General features: G+C 46.7%; 1 protein-coding gene across 5 annotated transcripts in view; it reads right to left on the bottom strand.

Moving 5' to 3' along the window:
• The window catches only part of RABGAP1L (RAB GTPase activating protein 1 like), a 302,720-nt gene that overhangs the window by 113,207 nt on the left and 168,315 nt on the right, over positions 1 to 21,198 (bottom strand). For all 5 annotated transcript variants that reach the window (XM_064148105.1, XM_064148106.1, XM_064148102.1 and 2 more), the window contains exon 14: positions 6,525 to 6,638. In XM_064148105.1, the coding sequence (XP_064004175.1) occupies positions 6,525 to 6,638 (114 nt within the window). The remainder of the gene's footprint in view (positions 1 to 6,524; positions 6,639 to 21,198) is intronic.

Here is a 21,198-nt window from a genome sequence, read left to right as displayed (position 1 = left end):
CTCCTATGAAGACAGAGAGCCCTGGAGCTGTTTAGTCTGGAGAACATCTCCTCAATGTATACAAATATCTGAGGGGTGGGTGTCAAGTGGATGAGGCCAATCTCTTTTCAGTCATCTGCAGCAATAAGACAAGGATCAACAACTACAAACTGGAACAGAGAAGGACCTCAACATGAGGAATAACTTCTTCACAATGAGGGTGACAGAGCACTGGAGGCTGCCCAGAGAGGTTGTGGAGTCTCCTTCTCTGGAGACTTTCAAAACCCACCCAGATGCGCTTCAGAGTGAACTACTCCAGGGGACACTGCTTGGGCAGGGGGCTTGGACTCAAAGATCTCTGAAGGTCTCTTCCAAACTCTACGGTTCTGTGGTACCCTCTTTTCCAGTATGGAAGATTCACAGTCCTGACCTTTTCACTAGCAGGGTCACAGCACAAAGCCCATGTGCAAGAACAGGAATATTGCTGCCTTGCTGAGCACAGATGCACAGAGAAGGAGCCTTATTAATATGCAAATGGGAGATGAGATAACATTTAAAATCCTTTGCATGAAACACAACAACAGTATTCACTAAAATTGCTCCTCAACCCAGGAGTAAAGAAAATAAACAACTAAAAATAGAGGAAAACCAATTCTTAAGTGGTTCTGTTTATGCTCCAGCATTTGTTCAAATTTGGCCAATAGATTCCTGTAGGAAAGGAGAGAATCATAGAATCAAGCAGGTTGGAAGAGATCTCCAAGATCATCCAGTCCAACCTAGCATCCAGCCCTGGCCAATCAACCAGACCATGGCACTAAGTGCCTCAGCCAGGCTTTGCTTCAGCACCTCCAGGGACAGCAACTCCACCACCTCCCTGGGCAGCCCATTCCAATGCCAATCACTCTCTCTGCCAACAACTTCCTAACAACATCCAGCCTAGACCTCCCCGACACAACTTGAGACTGTCCCCTTCTTATGTTGCTGCTTGCCTGGCAGAAGAGCCCAACCCCACCTGGCTACAGCCTCCCTGAAGGTACTTGCAGACAGAAATGAGCTCTGCCCTGAGCCTCCTCTGCTACAGGCTGCACACCCCCAGCTCCCTCAGTCTCTCCTCACAGGGCTGTGCTCCAGGCCCCTCCCCAGCCTTGCTGCCCTTCTCTGGACACTTCTATGTAATAGCTGGATGTTAGGAGGAAGTTCTTCACAGAGAGAGTGATTGGCATTGGAATGGGCTGCCCAGGGAAGTGGTGGAGTCACCATCCCTGGAGGTGTTCAAGAAAAGCCTGGATGAGGCATTTAGTGCCAGTGTCTAGATGATTGGATAGGGTTGGGTGATAGGCTGGACTGGATGAACTTGGAGGTTGATTCTGTGATTCTGTGATCAGGCTGGAAGAGATCTCCAAGATCATCCAGGTCAAACTATCACCCAGCCCTGTCCAATCAACTAGACCATGGCACTAAAAGCCTCATCAAGTCCTTGAACACCTCCAGGGACAGCGACGCAATCATTTCCCGACAGAAGGGGAAGCACTCCCTGTCTTTTCCCAGTTTGCCCAGTAAGAACACTCACCTAGCTAACCTGATTGATCTCCCTGCAACATACTGACCTTCTCCTATTAAAGCCACAGTGGTTTGTTGTCAGGTTGGAGGGACTGAGCAGAGAATGAGAGCAAACGTGTCCCCTGTTCTATTCTGCACCACATCCCCTCCAGGCTGCTGAGAGGAGCGTCTCTGCCAAGTGCGTGGATTCCCTGGAGCACCGAGCTGTTAACTACACATGCAGGCAGGGAAGTAGGTCGAGAGTACTATTCTGTTACTCATTGCAACACAGTGAGTGAGCTCCTGAAATAAGAGCTGGGATCTGCAGAGTACTGAAAGAGAAACACAACTCTTTAGCCAAAGATGGCTGCCCTGTGCAAAGCTAACTTAACACCATGTCCTCCAGCAAACATCTCCCATCCAGCATCTGGAACTCGTTTCATTCCTTATCACCATTGTCAGCCTGAAAGTTTATTTTTAGAGACAGAAATGTTCTGCAACTGAACAAGTTTCCATCTTTCCAGATTTCCTGCTGTTCTGAAGAAGAGATTAAGAGATGGAACTAAAACTGACAGACCTGTTAAAAGTAGGCAGTGAGGTTTTTAATGGCTTTCCTTTTTATCTGACAGCTTGCATCATCTCTCATTTCAGTGGGAAATGAAGAAAAAGCTCCTCAGTTTTTTACCCTCCCACTTCAGGATAGACCTTTTCTAGCCTCACTCAAGAATCCCATTCTTCAAATATCTTGCTTTCATATTAGAAGGGCAGAAGGGCACAGCCCCTCTGTTAGAAGTTATTTTAGTAATAAAGAGTCTTTGATCCACTGAGATATTTGATGTGTCAATGTGATCCACAGAGATATTTGATGTGTCAATGTGATCCACAGAGATATTTGATGTGTCAATGTGATCCACAGAGATATTTGATGTGTCAATGTGATCCACAGAGATATTTGATGTGTCAATGTGATCCACAGAGATATTTGATGTGTCAATTTGATCCACAGAGATATTTGATGTGTCAATTTGATCCATTGAGATATCTGATGTGTCAATTTGATCCACTGAGATATCTGATGTGTCAATTTGATCCACTGAGATATTTGATGGGTCAATGTGATCCACTGAGATATTTGATGGGTCAATGTGATCCACTGAGATATTTGATGTGTCAATTTGATCCACTGAGATATTTGATCTATCAATTTGATCTATTGATATATTTGGTATTTCATAGAATCAACCAGGTTGGAAGAGACCTCCAAGCTCAGCCAGTCCAACCTAGCACCCAGCCCTGGCCAATCAACTAGATCAAGATATTACTTTCAACATTGATGGCTATTTTTCTCCAATGGAATCACAAGTTTCTAACCAAATTAATTAGCTTTGAATCATATTTCTCCAAAACTCACAACACCAACAATTACACTCAATGTTCACTCAGACTTGGCCACAGCTAGGTCACCAGTAGAATAGAGTCTTAAAGGAAACAATGCAAAGATCATAGAATCAGTCAGGGTTGGAAGGGACCACAAGGAGCAGCCAGTTCCAAGCCCCCTGCCATGCCAAGAGACACCCTACCCTAGAGCAGCCTGGCCACAGCCTCAGCCAGCCTGGCCTTAAACACCTCCAGCCATGGGGCCTCAAGCATCTCTCTGGGCAGCCCATTCCAGCCTCTCACCACTCTCATGCTCAACAACTTCCTCCTCACCTCCACTCTGACTCTCCCCACCTCCAGCTTTGCTCCATTCCCCCCACTCCTGGCACTCCCTCACAGCCTCAAAAGTCCCTCCCCAGCTCCTTTGTAGCCCCCTTCAGATCCTGGAAGGCCACAAGAAGGTCACCTGGGAGCCTCCTCTTCTCCAGACTGCACAGCCCCAACTCTTTCAGTCTGTGCTCACAGCAGAGCTGCTGCAGCCTCTGAGCATCCTCCTGGCCCTTTTCTGGACACACTCCAACATCTCCACATCCCTCTTGTATTGTGGGCTCCAAAACTGGATGCACTACTCCAGGTGGGGTCTCAGCAGAGTGGAGGGGGAGAATCACCTCCCTGGCCCTGCTGGCCACACTTCTCCTGCTGCAGCCCAGGCTCTGCTTGGCTTTCTGGGCTGCAAGTGCACACTGCTGGCTCCTGCTGAGCTTCTCCTCCACCAGCACCCAGGATGAAGGAGAAGTTGCTGCCTAGAAACCTACAGAGCATTTGCGTCTGAGTTCAACGTCGGTAAGTAGGTGGAAACTGTCAAGAAGCAAAATCAGTAAACTTATGAATAATTCAATGCTGAAGACTGGATATGGAATCATTGCTTCCCAAATCCTTCTTCAAATCGGTGAGCACAGAAAAGACTGAAGCAGTCAATAAGGTCCACCAGGATTGTTAGACCACCTTCAAAATGATCCCTTCCTAAAGGCTTTTTAGGGAAGGAAGCTGCTACAGAAAGTCCTCTGATGGACTGAAATACATGATCAATAGTCAAGAAGCAGGATAGGAATAGCAACAAACAGTCAGTTCTCACCCACAGAATGAAGGTGAGGTCATTTGCAGAACCTTAGGGGAAGATGTGCTAGGGCTGTTGCTGTGGAAATTACTCACAAATCAAAGAGAACATAACAATAGCTCAGCAACAAAGACTGCTGATGAGACAAAGCTGTTTGAAGCACTAAATTAAAAGCAGACTGCAAAGATGCTACATAGAACATGTTCATATCAAGTGGCCAAGTGGTGGAGGTCATTTAGCTGCAGAGAGATACCAAATCTTTCACAAAGCAACCCTCAATATGCTGGCAGGCATCAAGAAAAGAAGATCAATACCTGCAGCATCTCTCTGCAGGAACAACAGAGGCCCTGAGAGCAGGAGGATCATAGAATCAAGCAGGTTGGAAGAGACCTCCAAGATCAGCCAGTCCAACCTAGCACCCAGCCCTGCCCAAGCAACCAGACCATGGCACTAAGTGCCTCAGCCAGGCTTGGCTTCAACACCTCCAGGCACAGCAACTCCACCACCTCCCCTTCTTCTGTTGCTGCTTGTTCTATTGGTGGTTGCCTGAGAGAAGTTGAGATACTGGAAGTTGGTCTCTTCTGCCAGGCAAGCAGGAAAAGAACAAGGGGACACAGTCTCAAGCTGTGCTGGGGGAGGTCTAGGTTGGATGCTTAGAGGAAGTTGTTGGCAGAGAGAGTGATTGGCATTGGAATGGGCTGCCCAGGGAGGTGGTGGAGTTGCTGTCCCTGGAGGTGTTGAAGCCAAGCCTGGCTGAGGCACTTAGTGCCATGGTCTGGTTGATTGGCCAGGACTGGGTGCTAGGTTGGACTGACTGAGCTTGGAGGTCTCTTCCAAGCTGGTTGATCCTATGACTCTAAGATTCTATGTACATTTTGGTCACATTCCAACCTGTCCAGCATTCATACATTTTTCACATGGCAGACTCCACGACCTACAGGATTTCAATGAAATTACCTTCACCAATGAAACCTGTATTTATGTTTTTTTTTCCTTTGGATTAGCTTGTCAAGATCTATTCAGAGGCAACTCACAGGCATTCATTACAATATGCTTCTCACGTCTAACTCTTGATAAGCTGAATGCTATTCCATCATTTTTCACTTAACTGATATCAAACTGACAAGCCCACAATTACCTGCATTGTCCCAGCTACTCCTTTAAAGGTTGGCACAGGAACTGTTTTCTTGCAGCCTTATAGAGCCCTTCAAGATTAGTGAGAATTGGTTCAAAGTTCTCTCTGCTCCTTTATTTTTTAACTGCCTTTTTTTTCCATGACAATGAACTTAAATGTATGTAACCTAAGCAGCTGTATTTAACATTCATCCAAATGATTGTTTGAGAAGGAATCTGTACCCCAAAACAATTTATCTGGAGAACAGGAATAAGTATCATCCTACCCTAAAGGCAGGACATTCTTTTTCTGCTTGTTAAGACAACTCCATCTTTTCTGTCTATTAATCAACTAGAGGTGGAAACAGACGAATGAGGAAAAGGAAGGGAAGTGGATATGGCTTTGACTAAGGCAATAATTTATTTTACATATAGGAAAAAAATGTAAAGGGAAAACTGACTCCCAGAAACATCATAAAATCTGCAACTGACAGCTAGAGAACTGCCTACTCTAGCTGCAGTGTTCTGTCTTCTGGATCTCCCCTAAGCAACCAAAGTCTGTCTGTACAAGCTGGATCAGTATGTTTATTTAATGCCTCAACTTTCCCAGCTACAAATCAGTAAAAATGAGAATTTTCTTCAACCAGAGGGGATCTAGGAGCTATGAGTGAAAAGCTGCACACATACACTGCTTGTGAAAAGGTCAGCTAACTTGTTCCTTACATCCCCATCTAGAGACGTTCTTGCCTAACCTCTTAGCAGAGTGTTTCTCTTCCTCTACAAACCTCTCGAACAGAAGAGCAAAAAGAGTTTTACTACATCATTCTTCTGTTGAAGAGGGCCTCTGATGTCATAGAATCAAGCAGGTTGGAAGAGAGCTCCAAGATCATCCAGTCCATCCTAGCACCCAGCCCTGCCCAATCAACCAGACCATGGCACTAAGTGTCTCAGCCAGGCTTTGCTTGAACATCCCCAGGGACAGCAACTCCACCACCTCCCTGGGCAGCCCATTCCAATGCCAATCACTCTCTCTGCCAACAACTTCCTCCTAACATCCAGCCTAGACCTCCCCTGACACAACTTCAGACTGGGTCCCCTTTTTCTGTTCTGGTTGCCTGGGAGAAACCAGCAACAGAACAAGGGGACAAACTGCCCATCAGTAAAGCTAGCTTGAGGCTGACTCTTCTCATCTGCGTCTTTAGAGATGCAAAATGCAAGGCTATAAAAAGTCCTTCAGGCTATCCAGCACTGCCGAAATACCACACTCTCCACATGCAGTCTAAATAAAGCTTTAAAATCTTATTGATTAGTCGCCTTGGGTCAGCAGAGGGTTAGCAGGGCAAAACACAGTCACAGCAAAATCTGGACCAGAGCTGAAAATTCAGAGTACTGACTGTACCTTACAGATTTTGTACAGAGATTCTTGCCCGTCTCCTTCTGTGTCTTTGAAATAATCATGTGCTGGAAATGTACGATGGATGTCTCGAGTAATGACACTCTCTTGAGCAGAATCCTGTTTAAAAAACAAACAAACAACAGAAAAAAAAAACAAAGAGAGAAAAATCCCAAAGTATTAGCCTGGTGCCAGCATAATTAAAGAGAACAGAAGCTAAAATCCAACGTGCAGTCAGCATGGATACATTAGATAACTGCTTTACTGACTCATCCCCCAAAAATGCTTGCAGAAGGAACTGAAAATCCTCCAGTCTCATATGCAGCAATAACTTGACAGTTTAACAAGAGCAACGTGGCATGTTTGCTGCCCTTCGGGCTTACAGTTCAGCTTGCAGCCTGCAAGAGAATGACTCCAGTCCTTTAATTGTAGGTGCCTTTGACCACATTTGCTTTCTAGATAGCTACCCTGGAAAGGGAGAAGAATTAGGTTGTCTCTTTCTCTTGCAAACTCAGAGGGATTCGTTTGAAATGTGTAGCAATCTACCATGAAAACTGTTAAGTAGAAATTGGAATGATTACTAAGGTTCAAAGTTTGCCATTAAGTGGTCCTTGAAAGAACAAAACCAGAACAAGCACTGGAATAATGCTGTACTTTTAGACAAATCCCTTCTCTTTCCTTGCTACCACCTTCGAATTGATTACATTTTCACATTGACTAGCAATTAAGGATAATTTTGGTGCCTAAACATGTGTGTCAGATGCCATTTTAGAAGCTCAAAGATAACCCTGCCTGGTGAGCAGCTGCTGCTGCTGCTGCAGAAGGATACAGGTCTGCTGCAAGTGCTGCATCATCCCTGCAAGCTCCATGTGGATGATCTGCATATATACAGCTAAAATGACACCAAATGCCCACGTTTAGGCAACTGAGTTGTTCCCTAGACATACTTGGGCCTGTAGATAAAGAAGCATCTGCTTGCAACACTGCATTTCTATCACAAACTGGGAATCACTGCAATCAGACCTGTGAAACGCCACTCTCTGTGTGTGGAAGTGGTATCAAAATGTCAGAGCTGGAACTATCACAGTTAATCATTTCTCTTCAGGTTCCAGTTACCCTCACTATGAGACAGCACCTTTAGCCTGGTAAATACCAAAGGGTGCTTTTACCTTTGTAATCCTAAAGGAAGAACCAACAGAATCCTCACCTGTGACTTAGAAAATAAATCCTTTATAAATGCTTTTACCTTGAAAATAAAATACAGGAGAGCTTCTAAACTCTCAGATTGAAGTCTGTAATCCAGGACTCTCTATGAAAAAGCCTTCTTTATATCTGCTGGAATCAGCAACCAGGTAATCTCCCAAACTGAGGTGGTTTCCCAACCCCACAGAGGCTCTACACTGAACCCATGTCATAGAGTAATGCTGCTGCATGGGGGGAGCTGAGCCAGAAGCTCACAGCAATTCCCAGCTGCAGTTTGCCTTTGGGTCCAGCTATAACCAGCATACACAAAGACACAGCAGCACAAATGTCACTTAAATGTTTCCTAACAGCATTCCACTGACTGTTACAGACTAAAAAACAAAATACAAAAAGAGGAAGTGTTTCTTGGCTTTTATTAAATCTACTCTCATCCATACTCTCATTTCCTTTTGATTCTCTCCACCTTCCATATTAAACTATGGCTTCAACTTCCCTCCCCATCCCTCTCTGCACTGAGCACAATCTTCCAGTCTTTGCCCACAGAAGTCTTCCCTTTCTTTCTCTCTCAAATCTCCCTCTGAAGCTCACACTTTCTCTGCATCTTTGCTATCATTAATTTATCCATTTATGATGTCCCTGTTTTCAGTGATGTCAACTGCTGCTTTCCAATAACATCTCTAATCCAATCTGGAGGCTGTCAAATACCAGGCGTGTTGTTCTGTGCTATGGCAAAGAAAGCTTCCAGAGAGAAGTGGGTTTATTGTGCTGACTGAAACTGTTGGAGAAAATAAACACTTTGGTGCTCTTATCAGGTTATCTGGGGATAGAGTGGCCGGAGAGCAGCCAGGCAGAAAGGGACCTGGGGGTGCTGGGAGATACTAGGCTGGACATGAGCCAGCAGTGTGTCTGGGAAAGCCAATGGCATCCTGGGCTGGCTCGGGAGCAGTGTGGGCAGCAGGACAAGGGAGGTTCTTCTGACCCTGGACTCAGCACTGCTCAGGCCACGCCTTGAGTGCTGTGTCCAGTTCTGGGCTCCTCCATTGCAGAGAGATGTTGAGGTGCTGGAAGGTGTCCAGAGAAGGGCAAGGAAGCTGTTGAGTGGCCTGGAGCAGAGCCCTGTGAGGAGAGGCTGAGGGAGCTGGGGGTGTGCAGCCTGCAGCAGAGGAGGCTCAGGGCAGAGCCCATTGCTGTCTACAACTCCTTGAAGGGAGGCTGTAGCCAGGTGGGGTTGGGCTCTTCCGCCAGGCAAGCAGCAACAGAACAAGGGGACACAGTCTCAAGCTGTGCCAGGGGAGGTCTAGGCTGGATGTTAGGAGGAAGTTGTTGGCAGAGAGAGTGATTGGCATTGGAATGGGCTGCCCAGGGAGGTGGTGGAGTTGCTGTCTCTGGAGGTGTTCAAGCCAAGCCTGTCTGAGGCACTTAGTGCCATGGTCTGGTTGACTGGCCAGGACTGAGTGATAGGTTGGACTGGATGATCTTGGAGGTCTCTTCCAGCCTGGTTGATTCTGTGATTCTACAATAAGCAGGAGCATTAACCCATTCTTAACCAAAAACATCCACCTGAAGCAGAATAAATTCATAATCCAAGAGAAGTTATCCTAGAAGGGAAGATCTTCCCCTAGAGGGAAGATCAGTATGGAACTGCTCCTTGAAATGTTTTGGTGAAGCTTCTACCTTTTACCTTTTTGCAGAGAGAGTCTGTTGGTAGGGCTGGTCTCAGGAGCACCACAGCATATGGGCTCACAGTTACCCTGGTTTAGGTTTTCAGAGGTGGGGGGAGCAGCCTTCTGAAAGTGATGATTTGTGAATTTAAGATGAAATCTAGCTAGGGTGAGATGGCTATCAAAGCATTCAGAGTTCTAACAATCTTTGTCAGTTCTAATAATCATTTCTGCACTGCCAACTTGGAGAAACAATATTCTACTGAGGAAAAGAATTATCTTCATATGTCAACTGTATGACAGCTGACATCCTACTGAACAAGCTCTCTACTTTGAGTTGTCTCCCTTTTGAAATAGCTGCACTTCTGCATCTGTGAAACTCTTGGAAGTGCTGGGATACTGACTCCTTGCACCATGCTAGCTTAAAATGGTAGCAGTGTCCACTGAATGTGGGCATTCTATGGCAGAAGGCAGACTAGACACCAAAATACAGAAGGGAACAGAAAAACTGATTGCATTAAATAGATGTTAAGGAAAATTAAGGGCACACAAGCACTCTAAGTTTAAAATATCAGACAGTCTTAATGTCTGTACATTAAAAATCGTGTTTTAGTTAGGAATCATAGAATCATAGTGCTGTGTCTAGTTCTGGGCCCCTCAATTCAAGAAAGATGTTGAGGTGCTGGAACATGTCCAGAGAAGGGCAACAAAGCTGGTGAGGGGCCTGGAGCACAAATCCTATGAGGAGAGGTTGAGGGAGCTGGGCCTGTTTAGCCTGGAGAAGAGGAGGCTCAGAGGTGATCTTATTACTGTCTACAACTACCTGAAGGGGCATTGTAGCCAGGTGGGGGGTGGCCTCTTCTCCCAGGCAACCAGCAACAGAACAAGGGGACACAGTCTCAAGTTGTGCCAGGGTAGGTATAGGCTGGATGTTAGGAAGAAGTTCTTCACAGAGAGAGTGATTGGCATTGGAATGGGCTGCCCAGGGAGGTGGTGGAGGCACCGTCCCTGGGGGTCTTCAAGAAAAGCCTGGCTGAGGCACTTAGTGCCATGGTCTGGTTGATTGGCTAGGGCTGGGTGCTAGGTTGGCCTGGATGATCTTGGAGGTCTCTTCCAACCTGGTTGATTCTATGATTCTAAGGGCACACAAGCACTCTAAGTTTAAAATATCAGACAGTCTTGATGTCTGTACATTAAAAATCATGTTTTAGTTAGGAATATTTCAAAGATGCTCCAAAAAGGACATCCACTCATTTGTCTTCACAAATTAAACCATTCTGGTGATGGATTCCAGTTGGAAGAGACTCCTGTATGTACAACTACCTGAAGGGAGGATGTAGCCAGGTGGGGTTGGCCTCTTCTCCCAGGCAACAACCAATAGAACAAGGGGACACAGCCTCAAGTTGTGGCAGGGGAGGTCTAGGCTGGATGTTAGGAGGAAGTTGTCGGCAGAGAGAGTGATTGGCATTGGAATGGGCTGCCCAGGGAGGTGGTGGAGTCGCTGTGCCTGGAGCTGTTGAAGCCAAGCCTGGCTGGGGGACTTAGTGCCACGGTTTAGTTGACTGGATGGGGCTGGGGGATAGGTTGGACTGGATGATCTTGGAGGTCTCTTCCAACCTAGTTGATTCTGTGATTCCTCTTGTTGGAAGAATTGGAGGCTAAGTATGGTATGAGCCAGAAGAATGTATTATGAAAGAAAAATCCCTTGGAGTATAACATCTCAATGCTATGGTCAGACTCAGATCCTTTCCCCACTTCTGCCCAAGGTTTCTTATGTGAAACCAGACACTATGGGCGATGCAAAAGATTCTATGAGTGGCCAAGCTCTCCTCACTATACGGCTGCCTAACAGCTGTTGACTCAGTATGGAGAAATGCAGAACTATTTACAGTTACAATTAAAGGAATTCAAGAGTTTGATGTGAACACTAAACCAATAATAAACCAGGTCACAGGTGCCTCAGACCTGGCATTCAAACTGAGCAGCACTTCTGACCTCAATCTCCTTGTGCTCCATTTCCCTGGTTAGTAATAATTCTCCATCTCAGTAGGGTGTTATGAAAATCAATTAACATCTGAAGCACTGACATACTGCAGTGATGAGTCCTACAGAAACACCAAAGAGGAAAAGAACCACTTCATCCTCAAATACTGACCTGAAGAGTATATAGTTAAGGCTGAGGGTTACACAGTGAAAAATAAAGGGGAAGAAAGAAGAAAGAAAAAAAAGAAAGGGGAAAAAAAAATCTGTTCATAATGTAAGCAGAGTTCCTACTGTACACAGCAAGGCTGAGATGCTGAGAGGAAGACAATCTAAACCCACAGAACTATATGCAATCAAGAATATATCATTATTCATATGAGCAGGCAATTTTCATCTTGTATTTAATTTCCAAAAGCTTATCTCTAATCTAAAGCTCCTTCAAGTTTGGCTTTATTGCAGATGTTTGTATACAAAATCAAAGTGGGTTTTATGTTCTAGAGATCCAATACATCTAGACTGGATCCCTTTGAATGCTCTGCATGTCTGATGAGGCTCAAACAGCTGATCTCACCATGCCTGTGCTTCATCTCTTCACTAGCTAAAGCTACCAAAGTCCAGAGTAGCAAAGTAAGGGGAGAGAGCAAGGCAGAGAGCAAGGCAGAGAGCAAGGCAGAGAGCAAGGCAGAGAGCAAGAAAATTCAAAATGGGCTTTCAGCACCTAAAATTGCCAGGGTCTGGAAATCTGGTGTCTCATGTGTTTCATGTGCCTTCAAGGTTAGATACTGAAACTTTTCTCCACGTTGATTGGAAAGCAAAATCTCACAGGTGTTCATCACTCTTGTTTAGCCAGAGCTGTATGATGTGGAAATGCCAGCTGCTGAGAGCAGGAGTTAGAGGCACCCTCCATGGAGCCATGCCTCTCAACCCTGAAAAGCTGTAGAGCCCAATCTTGGCTTGCCAAGTGCACATTCTTTGTGCATGACTTGTTTCAGCACATTTTGCTGGAAGAACAGATTTGGGGAATGCTGCTAACTTTTGTTCCTTAAAGTTCTTTATGGCCCTGTACAGCTCCACGTAGGAATACAAACAACAACTTGAAATTCTGCAAACCACAATCTCAAACAGGCAGCAAATGTAAAACACACAGAAAGGTGGAGGTCAGACAGCAGGGTTTGAAATGACCTGCACAACTGGCTCTTCTGCAGGCTGCACACCCCCAGCTCCCTCAGCCTCTCCTCACAGGGCTGTGCTCCAGGACTCTCCCCAGCTTCATTGCCCTTCTCTGGACACCTTCCAGCACCTCAACATCTCTCTTGAATTCAGGAGCCCAGAACTGGACACAGCACTCAAGGGGTGGCCTGAGCAGTGCTGAGCACAGGGGCACAAGAACCTCCCTTGTCCTGCTGCCCACACTGCTCCTCAGCCAGCCCAGGATGCCATTGGCTCTGCTGCCCACCTGGGCACTGCTGCCTCAGCTTCAGTTACTATCTACCAGTATCCTGTATCCTCAGCTCCCTCTCTGCCTGGCTGTCCTCAGCCTCTCTGTCCCCAGCCTGTAGTGCTGCTTGGGGTTGTTGTGGCCAAAGTGCAGAACCCTGCACTTGGCCTTGTTCAGTCTCATCCCATTGGCCTCTGCCCACCCATTGCAGGCTGGCCAGGTCCCTCTGCAGGGCTCTCCTACCCTCCAACAGCTCCACACCTGCTCCTAGCTTGGTGTCCCATCACATTGTGCCAGCACATTATGCACATCAACAATCCCTCTCCTCTCATCTTTACCATGCACATTATAAGCCTCCAAGCAGGGATCTAAGAAAACCCTGGGCTCCCTACCCATCAATATTTGGAAGAGGGAAAAAAAAAACCCCAAACCCAAGGAAATCAATAGCTCTTTTTTTAAAAGACACTGAATAAAAGCTGTTTGGCTTGTGCTCAGCTCCTCTGTAGCATTTTTGTAACACATACCTTGTAGTTCAGCTCTTTTCTATAAATACATTTCCTTTCAATCATCATCTGCTTTTATTCAGCTGAGAGCACGTAATAGTCAAAGAGTACTAATTAGCAGAGAAACAGAAGCTGAGAAAATAGCAGGGGACTATTCTTTAGAGATTTTGAACAGCTGGGTAGCAAGATATTTAAAGGGAAGAGAGTATTTAGGTTAGCTCAGTAAATGGAGTGGTCAGCTGAACTTTGCAAATTCTGGCTGGGTCTCGCCTCTGTTTTTTGCTGCTTGGGCAAAAGCACTTCCTATAAGCAGAAAGGAAGAACAGTTCTACTGGGCACGAGCCTAAATCAGTAGTTCAAAGTCTGAGCAGTCCTGACCTGCCAATAGGTCAAGCTTGGAGCTAAATTTAGAATCATAGAATCAATCAGGTTGGAAGAGAGCTCCAAGCTCAGCCAGGCCAACTCAGCACCCAGCCCTGGCCAAGCAACCAGACCATGGCACTAAGTGCCTCAGCCAGGCTTGGCTTCAACACCTCCAGGCACAGTGACTCCACCACCTCCCTGGGCAGCCTATTCCAATGCCAATCACTCTCTCTGACAACAACTTCCCCCTAACAGCCAGTCGGTAACCTCCTCCACCACAACTTCAGACTGTGTCCCCTTGTTCTTTTCCTGCTTGCCTGGCAGAAGAGCCCAGCCCCACCTGGCTACAGCCTCTCTTCAGGTAGTTGCAGGCAGCAATGAGCTCTGTCCTGAGCCTCCTCTTCTGCAGGCTGCACACCCCCAGCTCCCTCAGCCTCTTCTCACAGGGCTGTGCTCCAGGCCCCTCACCAGCTTCACTGCCTTTCTCTGGACACCTTCCAGCACCTCAACATCTCTCTTGAATTGAGGAGCCCAGAACCAAGATAACCCCAAACTCCATCTGCTTACCTCTTTGGGGGAGTCAGGGAGCTTTCAGGGTAAGTGTTTAACTCTGAACTCACAGCATACCATGCCATTAGCAAAAATTAGAGCCTGATACATTTCAAAGGTGATCTCCTGCCCAGCAGCACATGCAGTGTTTTTCTTTTGACAGCATCTTTCAGAAAGGATATGGCAGAGTAAGGAGAATAAATTATGTCTCAGTAGCAATGTGGGGGGAGCTGTACAGAATAGGAGAGGGAAAACAAAGCAGGCAGATAGTAAAGGTCATGGCTAGCTTTTGTTTTTCAGAAGAAAGTGTGTGCAGGACTGATATGCTTGGGTCTGAGCTGGTTCTGCTGTGATTTTTTTACAGACCAGTGTCATCTCCTCTGTTGGTGATTGGCAGCTCAACCCTGTTAAGATCTGAGCTGTTCCTGCCTTGCATCTCACTGCTGCAGTATCACTTTATTATAGCCACAGACAGAACAATATTTACATAGGTTTCTGCCTTGTGCTTCTCTGCAGTCTTTAACAATCTTGCATTTAGCATTCTCTGTGGTCCCAGTCTACATCATCCAGCATCCTGTAGCTGAAAACTCGTGTGACCAGCTTCTGGGAGAGTGCAAAGCCTTGTGGTGAGCATCTGGTCAGTGTGAGGACACAGGGCTTCTTGTCCTCCCAAGTAGTTTTGACTTAAGTTTTGAGAGAAAGACAGTGAGAGGCTTTCACAATGAGCATTGTTCCCATGTGTGATGGTTTGGGTGTTACCTGCCCCCCCCCACTTATAAGAATCACCCAGAGCAGACTCAGCTGAGCTGGAAATTAAGGAATGAAGCTTTATATTTACAGCTCAGCACAAGATACAAGCAGGTGTTTACAATAGCTACACCTACAGACAGAACTATACAAGTTAAAAAGTGGTACAGAAACACAGCAGCCCTCCCAGAAACCAGAGTCCCCAGGAGGGGCTCCCAACCACCCTAACACCTCCTCTCCACTGCTCTTCCTCATCCCAGACCTTGCCTTACATTCAAAGTGAGTTTGGAGAATCAGCCAGGGGGGTTAGGAAGCAGAAGGATTAGTTACACAGCAGGTTAGAGAGAGAAGGGAGGCAGCCAGAGCCAGAGAGCAACTCTGTTATCTGTGTTTGTGTTCTTGGTTTTATCCATCTCAGCAGGCCTGTGAGTGCAGCAGCCATCACCATTGTTTCCTTCCCACAGCCTGGCATCCCATTCTTCTCACCAAAATATTCCAGCTAGCTTCAAAGCAGAACACCATGTGTCTGATCACATCAATGACAGAGTAGTTCCTTAGAAGCCCTTGGCCAATCCAGCCTCAGGGATACTCCATCTAAAAGGGTTAGGCTTTGTACCACCTGGAGGACTGTATGTTTGGAAGCCATTGGTCACTTTGCTGTGCCAGTCTTTTAAGAGGAGGCATGACATAGCTGCCTTTTGGAAGGTCTTGTCTTGGCAGTTGATGAGCAGCTGCCCAGTACCTTGTCAAGCACAGCCTGAGAAGAATGGGAGCTGATCTGAGGAAAGATGTCTGTTTCCTTGGGCAGAGCAGTGCTAGTAACCCAGCATATTACCCTGATGAGGGCAAGAGCACAGGCTGGGGACAGAGTGGCTGAGAGCAGCCAGGCAGAGAGGGACCTGAGGGTGCTGGTAGAGAGTAGCTGAAGACGAGAGGAGGCAGCAGTGTGCCCAGGTGGGCAGCAGAGCCAACAGCATTCTGGTCTGGCTCAGGAGCAGTGTGGGCAGCAGGACAAGGGAGGTTCTTCTGCCCCTGTGCTCAGCACTGCTCAGGCCACACCTTGAGTGCTGTGTCCAGTTCTGGGCTTCTCAATTCAAGAGAGATGTGGAGGTGCTGGAAGGTGTCCAGAGAAGGGCAAGGAAGCTGGGGAGGGGCCTGGAGCACAGCCCTGTGAGGAGAGGCTGAGGGAGCTGGGGGTGTGCAGCCTGCAGAAGAGGAGGCTCAGGGCAGAGCTCATTGCTGTCTACAGCTCCCTGAAGGGAGGCTGTAGCCAGGTGGGGTTGGGCTCTGCTGCCAGGCAAGCAGCAACAGAAGAAGGGGACAGAGTCTGAAGCTGTGGTGGAGGAGGTTACCAACTGGCTGTTAGGGGGAAGTTCCTGGCAGAGAGAGTGACTGGCATTGGAATGGGCTGCCCAGGGAGGTGGTGGAGTCGCCATCCCTGGAGGTGTTGAAGCCAAGCCTGGCTGAGGCACTTAGTGCCATGGTCTGGTTGCTTGGCCAGGGCTGGGTGCTGAGTTGGCCTGAGCTTGGAGGTCCCTTCCAACCCTGAGTGATTCTGTGATTCTGTTGTGACAGAACAAAGGGTGACAGGTTTAAACTAAAAGAGTGAGATTAGACTAGAGAGAAGGAAGAATTCTTTATGATGAAGGTGGTGAGACACTGGCCCAGGTTGCCCAGAGAGGTGGTAGATGAACCATCCCTGGAATAATTTCATGTCAGATTGTTTGGGGCTCTGCAGAACATGATGCAGCTGCAGATGTCCTTGCTGACTGCAGCAGGAGTTGATCTAGGTGACCTTTAAAGGTTGCTTCCAACCCAAACCATGTAGTGATTCTATGACAGGACAAAGGAAGGGGCACTCTATGGAGCTCTGCCTGTAACTGGGACCTGTGGGGCTGGGTGTGAACCATCAGAAGCAGCTCAGTTGTTGCCTTTGTGTTGATCAGTTCATTCCTGTCATTTGAAAACAAAAACCCATTTCAGATTCAGTGCTCTCTAAGTTTCACTACTGTCCCTGGAAGGTTTCTCTGTTCACTTATGGGTCATAACAACAAAGAGCAGACACTGGGAAAACAGCAGGGCAGAGAAATCATCTTAACTGGGGTCCAAATGGGACCACTTTTCCATACACCACTTTTTACTACATCTGAACAATTCACAAGCAATAAGCAGATTTCAGGGATACTTCAGCTGTTCTCTCTCCTTGAAACAAACCAAGGGACCTTATGTCCATCTCTTATTTAATCATTAAATTTAACTGCTCCAATTATCCTGATGATGATGGAGAGGTTATTGGAGTTTACAGATAATACAGTTACTTCTCGAGGATTTCTTACTGAATGCCTTCATCTTCAGCAGTAACACACAAACAAAACGCCTGTGTGCACACTCTGCATGACAAAACAAAAGGCAGTCTGTTTAAATATGCTAATTCCAAGTGAACCAACACTGCCTTTCTTGGCACTTCTGACATCTCTGCCAAGGAGCAATACAAATAGGAAAATCAATGATTTTCCACCCCCTAAGAAACAAGGAATGACTGTGAGACGCAACTAAACCAGCAACTTTCAGCAGCAGCAGATGAAATTAACTAGCTCAGTACCAAGCCTCAGGTAGGGAAGAGTAAAACAAAGGCAGAATGAGAAACTAAAAACAAAGCATCCCTTCAGATAAAGAATAGTACTGAAAAAATAGCTGCACTTGGGTTTAATACTGCAGAAGCACCTGCCACACATTTGCAGTCCTAGCATGGCTCAGTGATGTTAGTCAGCTATGTCAGGGTCTGCCTTAAATGCCAGCAACCAGGTAACACTGAAGTAAGCTAAAGTGGTGACGTTTAAACATCACCATCCCAATCACACCCCTCATCTGGATTGAAGCCAAGTGTATGTCATAGAATCACAGAATCAACCAGGTTGGAAGAGACCTCCAAGCTCATCCAGTCCAACCTAGCACCCAGCCCTATCCAATCAACCAGACCATGGCACTAAGTGCCTCAGCCAGGCTTTGCTTCAACACAGCAGTGCCAGGACTGGGGAGAATGGAGCAAAGCTGGAGGTGGGGAGATTCAGAGTGGGCATGAGGAGGAAGTTGTTGAGCATGAGAGTGGTGAGAGCCTGGAATGGGTTGCCCAGGGAGGTGGTTGAGGCCCCATGGCTGGAGGTGTTTAAGGCCAGGGTGGCTATGGCTGTGGGCAGGCTGCTCTAGGGTAGGGTGGTCCTGGGCATGGCAGGGTATTGGAACTGGCTGATCCTTGTGGTCCCTTCCAATCCTGACTGATGCTATGATTCTACCTCCAGGGATCACAGTATCAACAAGGTTGGAAGAGACCTCACAGATCATCAAGTCCAACCCTTTACCACAGAGCTCAAGGCCAGACCATGGCACCAAGTGCCACATCCAATCCTGCCTTGAACAGCTCCAGGGACGGCGACTCCACCACCTCCCCGGGCAGCTCATTCCAGTGTCCAATGACTCTCTCAGGGAAGAACTTTCTCCTCACCTCCAGCCTAAATTTTCCCTGGCACAGCCTGGGGCTGTGTCCTCTCGTTCTGGTGCTGGCCACCTGAGAGAGGAGAGCAACCTCCTCCTGGCTACAACCACCCTTCAGGTAGTTGTAGACAGCAATAAGGTCTCCCCTGAGCCTCCTCTTCTCCAGGCTAACCAATCCCAGCTCCCTCAGCCTCTCCACCTCCCTGGGCAGCCCATTCCAACTAACCACAGTTTTACCATCTGGAAGGTTTGTTCACTGTGCTCCTATTCCCTTGCATTGAAAACAAAAGGAAATACTCCCCATTTTTAAAATAAGGCTGAACACACAGACAGTTAATCCTCACCTCCCAGGTTCTCCCCAAACCCCATGGAATTAACCTGGCTGAGTAAATTCCCCATTCCCATAACCTGAGCTTCACCTCCAGGAACACTTAAAGCAAAAGGCAGCAGAAGAAACACAATGGGCATCCCATCACCAGGTATGACAGAAAAGTGGAAAGGCACACAAGGTGCTTCCCACAGGGCTCAGGTCTGGCTGCAAAGGAAGGTGCTTGGGCATTCTGAAGACTGCCAGCAGAAATGACTCCTCATAAATCAAGACGGATCAAGTTAAGCTGCTCTCTGCAAAGGCATCCCCCAGAGCTCTGCAACTGCAAGCAGGTTTTTGCTGTGTAAGGAAGGATCACACATAGAGACAAGGTTACAGTGAAGGGGTAACCTTGATTCAGCTTTTGCTCCTCTTGCTTTCTTCCTGTTGGTTTTCCAGGCAAAACACTTCTCATTCAGATGTGTTACTTAATTATATATACATTTGCTTGAGGTAAAGAAGAGACTCCAGCTTGTTAAATGACCTCAAGTACTTCACAAACACAATTACAACAGGATGGCCAGCAGCAAAATAGGGTAAAAAGCTTTATCAGTCTCTCACTCTGCAAAAGTCAACAGACAAAGCAGTGACTGAAATACAGAAAAATGGAGATAGGGCAACAGAAGGGACAGAAATGAAGAAGATGTGTTGAAATGTAGAGGAGCAAGAAGAAATAAAACAAGATAAAGGATGGGAGATGAGAGAAGTACCAAATAAATTGTATTTAGTTCTCCTTGACTCATAAAAAGAAGCTATAAATCAAATATGTTATCTTAATTTAAATCAATGGAAATCAGTTTGAAAGGAAATCCAAATTACCTTTTTACTATGCAGGCTAAGGAATTCTCTAAAATCAAGTTATAGCTATTAGACAGATGAAAAGGAGGTTTTTCCTTCTGAGTATTAGAATCATATGCTACACTGCTAAAACCATCACAACATGTCAAGATTTCCTCAACTCCTACAATAAACAACTGATGTAGATCCAAATTGAAGTGTCTTTAAAGTTGCTTAGATGCTTTGGGGCTATTTAAGTGGCCATTGGCTTTTGGTACATATATCATAGAACTATAGAATCAATTGTCTTGGTTCTAATTAAAATTGCCCAGAGACTCAAATATCACAGTATCACCAAGGTTGGAAGAGACCTCATAGATCATCAAGTCCAACTCTTTAACACAGAGCTCAAGGCTAGACCATGGCACCAAGTGCCACATCTAATCCTGCCTTGAACAGCTCCAGTCTAAACCTACCCTGATGCAGTTTGAGGCCATTCCCTCTTGTTCTATCACTATCTGTGAGAACAGACTAGCACCAACCTCTCTACAATGCACTTTCAGGTAGTTGTAGAGAGAAATGAGCTCTCCCCTTGGCCTCCTCTTCTTCAAACTAAGCAGCCACAGCTTCTACAGTTGCTCTTTGCAAGATTTATTCTTCATGCCCTTCACCATCTTCCTTGCTCTCCTCTGCACTCACTCCAGCACTACAACATCTCACTTGCTGGCTACAACCACCTGAAGGGAGGCTGTAGCCAGGTGGGGTTGGGCTCTTCTCCCAGACAACCAGCAACAGAAGAAGGGGACACAGTCTCAAGTTGTGCCAGGGGAGGTCTAGGCTGAATGTTAGGAGGAAGTTGTTAGCAGAAAGAGTGATTGGCATTGGAATGGGCTGCCCAAGGAGGTGGTGGAGTCTCTGTGCCTGGAGGTGTTGAAGCAAAGCCTGGCTGGGGCACTTAGTGCCATGGTCTGGTTGATTGGCCAGGGCTGGGTGCTAGGTTGGCCTGGCTGAGCTTGAAGGTCTCTTCCAACCTGGTTGATCCTATGACTCTAATTTCCAGCTGGCTGAGCCTAGTCTGGGTGACTCCATAAGAAAGAGGGGGACAGGTAACACCCAAACCTTCACAGCCTGGCACGTCCAATCCTGCCTTGAACAGCTCCAGGGACGGCGACTCCACCACCTCCCCGGGCAGCCCATTCCAGTGTCCAATGACTCTCTCAGTGAAGAACTTTCTCCTCACCTCCAGCCTAAATTTCCCCTGGCATAGCTTGAGGCTGTGTCCTCTTGTTCTGATAGAACCAATAACAATTTAATAGGATGCCCTTCCCTCTTCCCTCTTCTTGTCCAAAGAAAAGGAATTAGATGGAGAGAGAGGAAAGGTAAAGCAGACCCAAATAAATCATCTCACTGCGGTTTGGAAGTTAAAAGAAGAAAAGTTTAGCACAAAACAAAGTTAGAAGAGGTAGGGAAGTTATAAAGGTGTAGGGAAGGGGAAACAAGATACGAATCATGTAAATATACAACCAGATTTGATGGCAATGGGTTTTGTCCACCTCGTGGGGTGATGGTCATGTCATAAAGTAAAGAGCAGCAGGGA

The sequence above is a fragment of the Pogoniulus pusillus genome, chromosome 8 (genome assembly GCF_015220805.1).
Source record: "Pogoniulus pusillus isolate bPogPus1 chromosome 8, bPogPus1.pri, whole genome shotgun sequence".
Taxonomy (NCBI): domain Eukaryota; kingdom Metazoa; phylum Chordata; class Aves; order Piciformes; family Lybiidae; genus Pogoniulus; species Pogoniulus pusillus.
Note: the sequence above shows the minus strand (reverse complement) of the source record. Positions and strands in the feature narration are given on the sequence as shown.